Genomic DNA, 13478 nt, shown 5'->3' with positions numbered 1-13478 from the left:
TGGATCACCTCCGCTATCTAACATTTTACACTAATGATTAGAAACGTGTCATCCTAAATGAAATTGATGTAATCTTATACTGTAGATATTTTGTTACCGTCATCCAAATTGCTGTACTTAAGAACATCTTTTTCAAATTAGGTTTCCTTATACTTTCTTGGTTTGATGTTTAATGCATCCTGTAGCAATGTTTTCCTGTGTTTTTGCTTGTGAATGGACAATGGAACCCTAATTTAAGTACACGGTTGTTCTTGTAAGTTTTACATATGCTATGGCAGTGGTTCTCAAATGGGGGTACGTGTATCCCTGGGGTTATGTGAGGTTTTAAAATACATTTGAAAAGTATATTTAAATGTAAATAAGTTCATAAAATGTATTTTATATTCAGTAAGCTATTCAATTTCAGTATCCTAAAAAAAAAAAACTGCATCTCCCCATACCAGAATGGTTTGACCCAACTTGTCATATGCCACCTAGAATCACCTGTCAATCACTTAAAACTTTATTTAAAATTTAGTTTATTTATTTTTGAGAACAGAGCTTTACTATGATCCCAAAAGATGACACTTTATGTTGATAATAATCTGTATGTGCACAAATATTTATTTAATTATATATTAGTTATCTCTTTTTTTTTCCCCAAACAGTTCAAGAGACCACTTAAATACAAATAGAGTTCCAAAGTTTAATAAATCAGGCAATGATGGCCCAGCACTTGGTTTTAATTTGTATATATTGTTTTCAATTAGAAATGAGGTTAGGGGGTACGTCAGAGAAAAAAAGTTGAGAACCACTGCGCTATGGTGTGTATACTTATAAGCGCAACTGTATGGTGTGAAAAGGCTTCATGCCCATTTAAATCCCCAAAACTGTGGCAACTGTTTTAATATTTTCAGAGGTTGAACTGTTGAAGTGGACATGAGTAGAGATGTGCATGTGAATTTTGGAGACGGTTCATAGTATTTTTGTGTCATTAAGCAATGTTTAACTTTCATACATATACAGTTAAGCTCATAAGATACTTACAAGCACAACTGTAACTGAAAATGTCATCTTTAAAATGGCTGAACTTTTATTAGACAAATGACCATGAAATAACAAGGATTCTGAATTAGAGATGATATTGTTTGACTGGAGCAACCAATATAAAGTGCAGTGCCAACAATGTAAGACCACACTTGGCTTGAAAATAATAATTAAAAGTATGTTTTCAAAATGCCGTGAATACCACAGAGGACGACTAAAAGTCAGGGTTGACCAAATCCTTCTCTTGATGATAAAAAAAACCTGTTCACAATATCAATGGAAGTCAAAAATATTATGGATAAGGTATTGTAAAAATCTAGAATCGGAGATGAGATTTTAAACAAGGTGCAGACTTTTGCTCTGTTTAAGTATGGGATAGACAGCCTCAAAAACGGAAAGTGACAGTGAATGACAGGAGAAAGCAAGGTCAGCATGTATGACGTGATGGGAAGAGGAAAGTATGGAGATGGAAAGGAACGTACTACATCATGTGCCAAACATGATGGAAGCTGTGTTATGACAGGAACATACAAAGTTATAGATAATGTGGCAGATGGATTTTGAAGTGTATACGATCGAAGACGATCAAGAAGAAGGTGGACTTGAGATTACTTGTTGGTGTCTATCCCTTTCTTACCACAGTAACTGTTCTTTGATTTTGAGTTGTAGTCAAATTGCCTTCTTGAGATGATGAGATCTCCATCCAATAGCATTAGGTTCTGGAAAAGAAGATTCCTGGCGTGTGTGTGTGTGCAAAAGCTGCATCAACTTTGGGATTCTATTCGGTTAATGTGGAGTAAAATCTATTCAAACTGTTTCCAATTCCAGCTCAGATGGAAAACAGGTCCAGCACGGTAATAGCAAGGTGTACCTAATCAAGTGCCTAGAGACACAAATAGTTATAGTAAGTGCATCTTTTCTTTAATCCGCAGATCTATGTGTGCGGCCACCACCACATGTGGGGATTGTTAATGGGAGCTGTTTAGCATCCTCTGCCTTTGGCGCTTTCTTTTAGTCTCTCGCACACGAACATATGGTCATGCGTATTGACAAACAGACGGCGGTGCCTCCCTCCCACGCTTGCAAACACATTGGCAGCAGAACACACAAAGTTCTGCGCTAAGTGGCCTGCAGTTTCCTTTGTGGTTTCTAAATGGAGCTCACAGTTACAGAGCAGCACAGTTATTGATTGTGTAAACACACCATGGTAATAGTTTGCCATGTTTGTCCCCCAGCTATCACCATGTGAATTTAATCGGGGGGCTTTGTGTACACGTCATTGTTAATAAAATCATGGGAACACATGTCACATTTAACTGCCTCCTCGTGTTTATGTTTCAACGTGTAACTCAAAATTGTGGGATGAGATGGGAAAGCTTTATTTATTTTTAAAAATTTTGTGAAGCCTACCAGCAGATGTGAAACATTGACCTGGAATAATCTTATTGTCATGTCAGGTTGTTCTTTTTACACTCCCAGACTCTTGGGGAAATGGCTTACGAAGCTTCTGTGTACACACAGAGGGGACTCCTGACCTTGCATTGGCATGTGTGGAAACACTCCCATCTCAGTAGGGGACCTCATCTGTTCTTCAGAATGACATTATCTCAGAGCTGAATGCAAATGAACAGACACAACAGTGTAAATAGGGCTTACAATGCACTTCTGCATATCTCGTGGCTGAATTAAACTGTGTAAACACCGTAAAGGAGTTTCAAAAGGACTGGGGGGAGGGAGAACTGAACCAAGACAACAGCATAGTGAATCTGACCGTGGAGCTAATTTCCTGCCATAAGAATGATGCTGTGAGAGTGTCCTTGTTACTGTTCTCCAAAGATGTGCTACGTGAAATATTTATTTCCTGAAATGGGGTTTTCATGTATCAAGGGCACATTTTCTGCACGCTTGCCTTCATATTTCTTTTCGTGTGTCCCTTCAGAAACTGGTGTCCTCATACAGTCACAAAGACAGTGAGTTGCCAGGTGCAGAATGGGACCGTCGTGCAGAGAGTTTACCAGACCTGCCGCTGGCCACAGGGATGTACAGGGGGCAGGTGAGCACAAGAAACAAGAAGAAAGAGCATGAAGTGTTGGATAGCCCTTTTTTTAAAAAGGGGAAGTCAACCTCAAACATTTCTTGACAGTAATATGTTATATGTGATGTCAGTAGTCTAAACATTACATTCTGATTAATATAAAATTTGTGGAATATGAGTTATACAGCAAAAAACAGATGGTTTTTTTCCATCTCAGGGGCCATTTTGCCGCTTGCTGTCGACTGAAGATGACATCACAGTTGCTCAGGGCTCAGGCAACGACCAATCACAGCTCAGCTGTTTTCTGAAGCTGAGCTGTGATTGGTCGTTAGCTGAGACCTGAGCAACTGTGATGTTATTTTCACTTGACAGCAAGTGACAAAATGGCTGCCTTCTCATATTGATAACAACTGTTGGATTTTGCTGCTTAACTCATAGTCCACTAACGCAATATTAACCAAAATACCATATTTAGACTAGTGGGGCTGCATAGAACATATTATTGTCAAGAATGTTTTTTGGGGGGTTGACTTCCTCTTTAACCTTTGTTTACTTTTTCACATCCCTGTTCCTGATTTTTTGTTAAATTTATATGCATTTATTGTGTATGTAGTTGGTGCGGCCATCATGGGCCTGCAGTGAAAACAAAAGCCAGATCAAAGTTTATTGTTCGAAGCTTTACTGTGATGAACTGAAGTATGTAATACGATTTTTACATGTTGTGTTTTCCAGCTACAGGACGGTTGTCAGACCTTCCTATAAAACGGTGTACCGCACCGTGACCTCACTGGAGTGGAAATGCTGTCCAGGATTTAGCGGGACCGCCTGTGAAGAAGGTAAGTCCAGACAGGAAGACAGAGTTCCTGAACCGGGGAAATGGGTTTGAAAAGGAAGTCAGCTTAATTAATGACATAGCATTATTGTTTTTGTATATAAGGTGATAAAATCAAACTGGGGTCCTCATAACAGTTTTTTTTAAACCTGTTTTAAAGTGTGTTTGAATGTCCTGATGATAGAATGTATTGATATTATTATTATTATTAATGAAAAATAACAATAGTGTAAAAATTATTGACTTGAGCCTTGTCTCAATTGATAATTTATCTGGTTAAATTAGTTAATTGTGCTGCTGCATTGTTGCTTTGTTAAATTGTGTGTTTTAATGGTGTGGAGCATAGTCATCATCGTCTCAAAGGGCCGTGTTAGCATGCCTGTTTTCTTTTTGTGACCACAGTAGCTGCTTGAGATATGCGCACACATGTGTGATGACTTTCCCTGGCATGGGCACCTCAATGCAGACTGTCTAGACAGGGGTGTCCAAACTTTGTCTTCTGAGGGCCACATACATAAAAATAGAAAGACGCAAGAGCCACTTTGAATTATTATAAAAAAATTTTTTACTTTAACTTACTTATTAAAAATGGTAAAATCAATGAAGCAATTATACATCATTGATATAATGTAGTTTTTAAACTGCTTCTGCCGGGCTCAAGTCCAGCTTTTGGATTTTTGCGCTATTCAACATGGCCGATAGAGGTCGCTAAATTAAAACATGCAACACCTGGTCGTAATTTGGCACTTTTTAAAAACAACCTATGTGGTCATATTTATTGGAGGACTGTCTCTTGCATAGCTAGAAGAGTTTAATACACCCTCTTAAAAATAAAAAAGATAGCATTGTGGCCATGTAAAAAAATATTTTTAGTATATTACGCGGGCCGGCCAAAAATGTATGGCGGGCCGCAAATGGCCCCCGGGGCATAGTTTGGTCACCACTGGTCTAGGGAGAAGGTTGGAGTGACTATTTGGGCCCGTACTTGTCTGTGGGTAACATAATTTGTCAAGCATTTGCAACACAAAGCACAATAAATATTTACACTAGTCACTTTTTTAGTGGTACTGAAAGCAGTGACTGTTTGTTCACCAAGCCTGCAAGTGAGCTCTACGTGATCACAACAGTCACAATGCAACTTCACCCACCATAATGCGAAGTTCACCAGGGGACTAGACTTTACTTAACAAAAGCAGAGGAGAGAGGAAATTATCAAATGAAGTTGTTGCCAGAGGAGATTCCCCTCCGGTTGTCATGGCAGCAGGGGGCTGTCGAGCCAGCAGGGATGCCAGGATTAGCCACTTAACTGAGCGCTGTTTCGGGTGGCTCAGATCACAGGCTGCGCTGAGTGGAAGTGACAGTTTCCATTCACGGGGGCCTTACTCTCTGGCATCGCGGACGCTATCCAGGGCCACCGGTGCTTTGTTCTGTCCCCGCCATGTGAGCAGGACCGCTAAAGGACCTCAGAAACTGAGAGCGTGCTACCGCCCGCCTCATTCACAGTTTGAAGCCAAAATAAAAGCTGACCACACGTGCAGAGCCGGACCACGGTGTGGGCTTAAATCTGTTGCCGTGGAGTGAAGGGGAAAACTGCACACGAAGTTCGATGAGTGCAAGTTTGAAAAGGCAAGGTCTTAATAACTGTTTGGGACACCATCTGCTTTAGAAAAAGTCAGTCTTTCCTTTGGTCTCTTGAGGTCTCCCTAATTTGTTGGAATTTAGATGTTTCTGGGGTTGGTGAAAGATCCTGGTTGGTAACCCCGTGGGTAGTAGGTGATGTCTGGTCGGTGCTGGATTTCACTTTCCTTTCTTTTCTTTGATCCTTCCTTGGGTCTCCTGACAACCTCACGACTCTAGCTGGATTCTGAAGTATTCGGTTTAGGTGAACGGTATGGGATTTTTAATAGGTTTTAGGTGAATTAATGAGTGCACGCACGCACACACACATGCACATACAAAAAAAAAGAAAAAGGGAAGGGAAAAAAAGAGAGAGCGAGCAATGATGATGTCATGTCAAATCGGTAAGATTACAGAATGAACAATACTGAGTTCTCTCTTAGAAAGAAAAAAAAGAGAGAAAAAGTCAGTGAGCACTTTATATTTTTATTTATTTACCTTAAACTAAATGTAATGTACGTGTCAAACAAAGCACAAACATCCTAGTGTCTGTCTAACCAAAACATTAATAACATTCTACTTAAGAGCTCATGAATCTCATTGAAATATACCTTTAAGAGACCTCTCGTTCCCATCATTCTCAATTTTCTGCTTGTCAGACTGTGGAAAATGTGTATGATCCGCTGATTTAGTTTGAACCCCATCAGTCTCTCATCGGGTCACCACCGACTCCCAAGTCCCAGTATGCATTATTACAGTGTTAACATCCTGCCTGCCTTAAGGTGCAACGTGAGGATAGCCTGTGCACACGCTGACAGTTTTCTCACTGATGTGCTTAGATGGATGCGAGAGAGTTGTTTTCTCTTGTGGCTGTCCATTCTCAGCACCCCCCTTTGCCTTCCAGCAACCAACAAATATAAATCAGCCGATCCAGTGGAGGAGACGTCGAGATAACATGTCTCTGTTTTAGTTTTGCGTTTCCCAAAACCAAGGCAGCGGCAGCAGCAGCATGCTGAGATAAATGAGGGAGGATAATGTGGAATGATGGTGCCATGCTGTCACACAGGATTTCAGGCCTATCGTATTCATATTTCTAAAGCAAAACATTACATCACATCAGGGTTCATAACCAAGCATGCACTCCTTCATAGTCCATGCGGGGTAAGATAACACGACATCCGACAGGCATCGTTCACATGTGCTCTTTTTCTGACTGTCTCACCCCGACCTCAGGCTTTGGCTGGAATTCCAGGCCAGTGGTGTAATTACTGAGTTCTAATTGTTTTCTATGAGGTTTGGGAGATATTGTCTTACCTCTGGACCGGGAACATAATGGTCTTTATCACTGATTGAGTCCAATAGAGAAAAAAAAGGCTGTAAGTATTTGCAGATGGAGGGAATTTCATAGCCTGCCAGGAACAGGGATTTAATGTATGCTTGGTTAGCTTTGACATTCCATAGACGTACAGTAAATGCTTCTTTTCAGACAATTCAGAAAATTAGTCCTCATTAAAAGACAAAGCAGTGATATCAGGATAAATTGAACTTTTGAAGTTGGATTTACAAATTTTCATTCCATCAGCAGCAGTGATGCCAATATTCAAACTTATCTAGACATTTATCATCTGACTATCAACGACGACACTTGATATCTTGGTGTTGGGACTTGATGTATGGACGAAAGCCATCAAAGCAATGAATGAACCTTATCACAGGAGGGGGTTGCAGGCTGTACACGGCATATGGGGGAAGTGTATGTAGGCGCGAACTAGCACGTCTGTCAAAATCTCCGCCGCAGGGGGTACCCATCAAGACATATCTCACAGTCATGCAGAGGAGGCTGCGGTTTTTCAGATGCAATTTGCGGTATGGCTGGGAGGCTGAGGCGCGTTGTCCTTAATAAGCCGCAGAAACTTAATCTGTGTTTTCACAGCTCTGCCAGGCCTTATCAGGGGCATACACACTAAACCCAGTGCTTTAAACATAATTCAGTCCCACTTTGCAAAGGAAGAGTGGGCGTGTGCATGGATGTTGTGTTGTGTGTGTATATGTCCGCCAAAGTGGAATGTGGGCTTGGAGGCAGGAGGTTTTGCGTACGAGCATTTGCTTGGTTAAAGATGCAGCTGTTTAGGATGATTACCTGCTGCAAGGGTGTCAGGCTTTAGTAGCTGTGAGTGAAGGAAGCCTGAAGTGAACAAGAGCAGGCAATCTCCTCTCTCACTCCTTGTGGACCACGACAGCAAAGCAATGACAATCTTCATTTAAGACTGCCAACGCATCTTTCATTCAAATGTCAGGCTATCCGGGAGGTGTTACCGATGTTTCTATGTTGTGATTGGACTTCATGTCATTTGAGCTACATTACCCCACACATAGTCATCCCAAGTCTACAGAGACACAGAAAATGCAAACATGCATTGAGGTAGACAGCTGCAGACAGGCCGCACAGCAGCTGATCTTCATGGTGTCAATGGCTAATGCAATGGTGAGTGTTGCGACCCAAATTGGAAGCAGCTGAGACTGAGGTGAAGTCGTCTCACGGCTCCAGATGAGTAAGCAGGCTTCTCTGTCCCATCAGGCGCCTCTCATGGGAAGGGGTTGGATAGTTATTAAATTAACAGATCCACCACTGGAAAGCAGGAATTAGCATTGTATACTGTCTGTAGATATTAACATTTCAGTGAACCCCCACACTTTCCATACCCGCTCGCAATAAGTGACAATCCGATAAATAGACCGTAATATACAGTATAGTAAGTATAGCCTACAGTCTATAACTAACATACAACTAAAAGCAATTATCTAGCTCACACAGTTCTCCAATTAAGAAGCTAGGCATGCTTGCTTTAAGCTGTTTGTAACTGGCACATGAAGCAATATAAAATATATTTTTTAATATTTAAACACCAAAATGCTTCTATAATTTTTTCTAACCAAACTCTGGTTGTTTAACCCATTCAGGGACTGGGACAGGGCCAGTGAGGGAATATTGAAAATCCAACATTTATTGACACCCGTAATTGCATTAAAAAAAAAAAGATATATTTTTAAAAAACAAAATATTGACTAACAAGAGATATACCACCAATAAGCAATTTTTAAAATGTGAAAGACCCTACCGCGGCGTACTTGGAGATAGATGACCCACACACTACAGACTTAATGGCACAACACATTTGATAGATTTCATGTGACGTACAAACTTTCCAGGTCAGTCTGACTTGAATCTGAGTTAAGTTTTTATGTATCTGGCTCCTGAGCTGGAAACGGCAATTCCGCTCACTGATTTATTTATTATTTCCCAACACTTCCCCCGGGAGCTCATTCAAATCTATTTTTCCTACAGTTAGAAAGAAAGTAGGCCTCATCAGCAATTAAAAAAAAAAAAAAAAAACACTTTTAAAAACAGACTAAAGTATACACCGCCACTGATATTAGGATAAATGCCCTTAGCAAGATTCACTTTTTTTAACCTACTGTAACTGTATATTTAAGCACTCTTTTTGGCAGAATCGCTAGTCATTTAATTTTAATTGGTTGGTTTCCTGGAACGGGCTTGGCTTTTTTTCTTTTTTTTTGCCGTAATCCACAAATGTTCAGGAGTGTTGCAGTCTTTTGGGAAGGCCATTCCAAGCTTAATGTTTGACTGCTTTATCCATTAGAGTACTAGTTTTAATGTGTGTTTGGGATCATGGTCTTATTGGTTCAGCCGTCTGTTGATTTGAAGTTATTTTGCAAGTAGTTCTCCTACTCCATTATTGTTGCGTCGACTTTATGTTATGCACCCGTACTACTGTCAGCCTCAGAGAATTGTATTACCACCATATACTTGACAATTGGCACACTGTCATTGGCTTTGAAAGCCTCAATTGACGCATGCAATCAACATTTTGCAATGTGTTCAAAGAGCTCAATCTTTGTCTTCCCAGAATATAATACTTAACGCTGCCCAATGTAGAAAATTTAATTTCAAATTGCTACTGCCACGTGTAGCCGAAAAATGAAACTGCACACTCTCTTCTCATGTACACAATGCACACGGTGTCATGTTCACAGACAGAGGGCGGGAAACCCAAATCCAGCCTGAAAACTATTGGCCAGAGGCTTGTAGGAATACCCATTGTGAACAGCTAAGGTGTTAATCTGCTTATTAGATGTTAAAAATTTTAAAGGCTATTGTACAGATATGTTTGGGCAAATTGCTACATAGGGTAGCTTTAAGTGCAGAAAGTTATTTGGGCCAGATAAAATTTCAGTCAAGCTTGAAGGTGTTGTGTTGTTTCCAGTCAATGGTAAGCTTGAGCACTGGTGGTTTCTTGTTTGTTGCTGTACAGTACATCCTAACTAATTTCCTCTTATCTGAGGGTGTTTTGTGTGTGTGTGAGTGTGTGTGTGAGTGTGTGTGTGAGTGTGTGTGTGTGTGTGTGTGTGTGTGTGTGTGTGTGTGTGGGGGTGTGTGCGTGCGTGTGTGTGTGTGTGGGGGGGGGGGTGTTTTAATTATTTTTTTGAACACAGGAGAGTAAGAAATACTTGTCTGATTTATACAGTCTGTATATTGTATACACATTATTGGTGGCTTTTTCATAATCTTAGTTTGTATATAGGCAAAAAGTGAATATGGTGAATATTTGCAATCCCAATGAGTTAATTTTTAATTCCTAGAACTCTTTATTTAACAAGTGTATTTCTTGTTGAGGAAAGCCAACATGACTGGGTAATCTTTTTTGTTTTTTTTAAGTTTGTTGAATTTGGATGACAATGTGCACACTGTTTACTCGAGGCTTTGAATACATGCCTGACGTGGCAAAATGCTGTTAATTGTGCAAAGAACTCAGTAAAACAAAAAAATTAATGAACAAGCCCTTTGTCTAAAATGTACACCTTTTATAGACAACCACACTGGGATTGAATTTCTAATTCTTAACTGTTTCCTAATTTTGAATAATGATTTTTTTTTCAACATGTTAAGAGACTCCTAAATTTGCAGGTTATCAGATGGCGTCTGCATCAAATGCATCGTTTTACTTTCATGTGACATATTTTTACTTTCTTAGTAGAATTTATCTTAGATATGGAGCACTTCTGCCGTATTAGTGGTTTTATACACGCCACTGGTTTTCATGATGTAGCTGCTTGTTTGGCTCTGAGCTCTCAAACACATTGTACGTCGGCAAGGGCCGACTGATGCTTCTAAGTGGGTGGGATATTATGGAGTCGACCTTGAAGCCTCCGCTCCCATGTACTCTCAACCACAAACAAGCCACATCACACAGATTTTGCTGCGGTTTGTAGTGATGACATCATTTATGGGCGCTCAATCGCAGACCTCCCAAACTATCACCCCCCTTGGGTTCCGTCACCTCTTCTCAGCCAAGTTTTGCATACGACTTTTGCCTCTGCTGGTGCTGTGAGTTTAACTGCTGCTTCGCTGTAACGTTTGTTTCCATCTGTTCACGTGGCGCCTCATTCAGTGCTGAGCAGGGAGCAGGGATGAGATGAGCGGTGCTGATGGTTGCGATTAGTTCTGGACAAAAGGCAAGTAAAGATGATCTGCGGCCACGTGCGTGCCTGTTCGGCTTTGAATTGTCTCCAGCAAAGATAAATTATCTCACTTGAAGGGCCAGAAGAGTGGAGTGCAACTGTACATGCTTCTCAAGCTCAAATTGCTGATATACTTTATGAAGCTGTTGGGCTACATGACAAACACATGGGGGATTTACAGGATGTGTGAGAAACATATGACTAAAGGAGTGTGTGATTTTGCAGGCTTTACATGGTGCCAAGTATCAAATCATTCAACAAACACTCCCAAATTTGTGAATGAATCTTTGCCCAAGGACTGTGACGTAATATGTGGACATCATTGTGTGCATCTTTCCTAACTGAATGACCTATTATCTATCTATATAATGATACTAATAATTGCTCCAAAAATACTGTAGTCCTATAATTGTTTAGGGATTTAAACATCACTCTGTCATGTTCCAACTGGACTATTTTCAACGAATATGAGTTTTTAAGGCCAATCCTGGGATCCTGCCATCTGAGGGGCTTTTTATTAAATACCTTGACAACCTCAAGTATAAGTAAAAAAACAAAGCACCACTCGGGTTTAGGTCTTTAGGTCTTTCCACATCTCACTGTCACACCCCCTCTCAAGGACTCCAAACTACAGTCAGGACCTCTAACTCTTCACTGGGCTGAACCCAAGCATTCAACTGCTTTCACGTTTCACATTACATTCTTAATGTATCTATCTCTTTTGGAATAAAAGCCACAAAAACAACACAAAAGCCAAAGGATAAGCAAAATACCCTGAGGTCTTGTGAGTTATGTCAATGCCTCATGTGACGTCAAGCCTGGCAGTGGCTCAAACTCTGAGCTGTTGTGGAGATCAGAGGCAGAAATGTATGACCTTGGGGCACTTGCCATCAGCGATTCCAATATTGTACAAATATTACAAAATTATTGTGAGATCAGTTTTAACCATTCAAAGTTTACATTTCTGTAATGCTCAATTATTTTATGAATTATTTTAAGGCCGCAGTCAGTTTCACTATCATGCAGAGAATCCTACCGCTGTGTTATGTTTCATAACAAGTGAAGTACCATTTGCATCAATAGACCATGTAAGGCATGCCCCATTAAGAAAAGTATTTCTGCTTTGCTCTTAGGCATTTCCTCGGGTCATGTCCTTTTCACTTGTACAAATTAGCCAGTACAGGCATCCATGTGCAGCAAGTTGGCAGCCTACGTCTAGTTTGCAGAGTACGGCTCTTTCTGGCACCTTCGTCCTTTGAGGGACATCTTGTTCCGATTACCTCAAGGGAGCGTTGTGCACTTTGTGTTTTAGTGGCACACATCAGGAGGACGTTGTTGCAGTGCTGCTAAGACAATGTTGGGGGGCCCAGCAGGGTGATCTCATTAACTACAGGACGTACCCTTGAACCTCTAAACCCAGGCCTGCATTCCGCCCTTTCCACTGCCCCCATGGGACTCATACAGGGGGGCTGCAACAGAGCTATTGTTTTGGTTGGACCCATGCCACGTCCACAACGTGCAGCCAGCATTGTGCATGATGACCTCCCTCGCCTCTATCAGTACCATAAATAAAGTCCAGAGTGTCTTCATGTTGCTGCTTCCTGAGGTGGTAATGCCACCCATTCATGCTGAGCTCACGGTAAGAGGCCCAGCTGCAAACACATCTCCAAAAACATACCTGTTCTTAACAGCACATAAACACGACTAAAGGATGCTCTGCTTACGCATTCACAGAGTTGAAAAAGAGGACCAGTACAAGACACAGGCACACTTTATGCTGCCTGTCTTTTGTCATAAGCACACACTCACGCACACCAGCTGCATTTGTTCTCAGTGACAGATTGGCAGTAAATCGCGGGTAATGTGCCAGATTTGGAGAGCTGTCGAGTGGATGAAACCTTGATGGACAAAGATTATGTCATGCACTATTATTTATTTTGGCAGACCTTCACGTTCTGTCCAAGCGCTTCAGACACCGTGTAGCACATACATCACCAAGCTCGATCCAACTCTACGACTGTGATGTTCCGTCGCTGTACGTCATTGGGGGTAAAAGTGGATGAAAACTTTGTCAAACTTGGCTGGGCTTAGTCAGGCTGTTATTGATTTCTGCAAGATAGTCATACCGCTTTATACAGCATCTTTTTGCTGCATCAGATTCAACACACCATTAATAACAGACTTTGGTCAATGCCAGAAAAGCATCGACTGTTACATGCCTGTATTGGTTCTGGCAAAAACACATCCAGTGTTAAGTTTTTGTAATTGTGTTTATGATCTATCACTCACTGTGGTAGACAGAAGTAGTCATGACAGGTTGTGTTGTTGAACTGCTTGTGATGAGGTGTAGGCTGTGTTCACACCCAGAGTGGACTGGTCTTCCAAAGCAACAGTGGTTTTATTGATGAGCTACAGATCATTTGGCAG

At 41.0% G+C, this 13478-nt stretch overlaps 1 protein-coding gene across 6 annotated transcripts in view; it reads left to right on the top strand.

Annotated features, from left to right (window-relative positions):
- emid1 (EMI domain containing 1) overlaps positions 1-13478 on the top strand; it is a 54725-nt gene that overhangs the window by 5132 nt on the left and 36115 nt on the right. For all 6 annotated transcript variants that reach the window (XR_015094871.1, XM_086076436.1, XM_086076439.1 and 3 more), the window contains exons 2-3: positions 2966-3079; positions 3794-3897. Coding sequence is in view for 5 of the 6 variants with exons in the window: in XM_086076436.1 (XP_085932562.1) it covers positions 2966-3079; positions 3794-3897 (218 nt within the window). In the remaining variant the exon portion in view is untranslated. The remainder of the gene's footprint in view (positions 1-2965; positions 3080-3793; positions 3898-13478) is intronic.

Source organism: Leptonotus elevatus, chromosome 5, assembly GCF_054856555.1.
Source record: "Leptonotus elevatus isolate MCC_2025b chromosome 5, RoL_Lele_1.0, whole genome shotgun sequence".
Lineage (NCBI taxonomy): Eukaryota > Metazoa > Chordata > Actinopteri > Syngnathiformes > Syngnathidae > Leptonotus > Leptonotus elevatus.
This window is presented reverse-complemented; position numbering and strand designations above follow the sequence as displayed.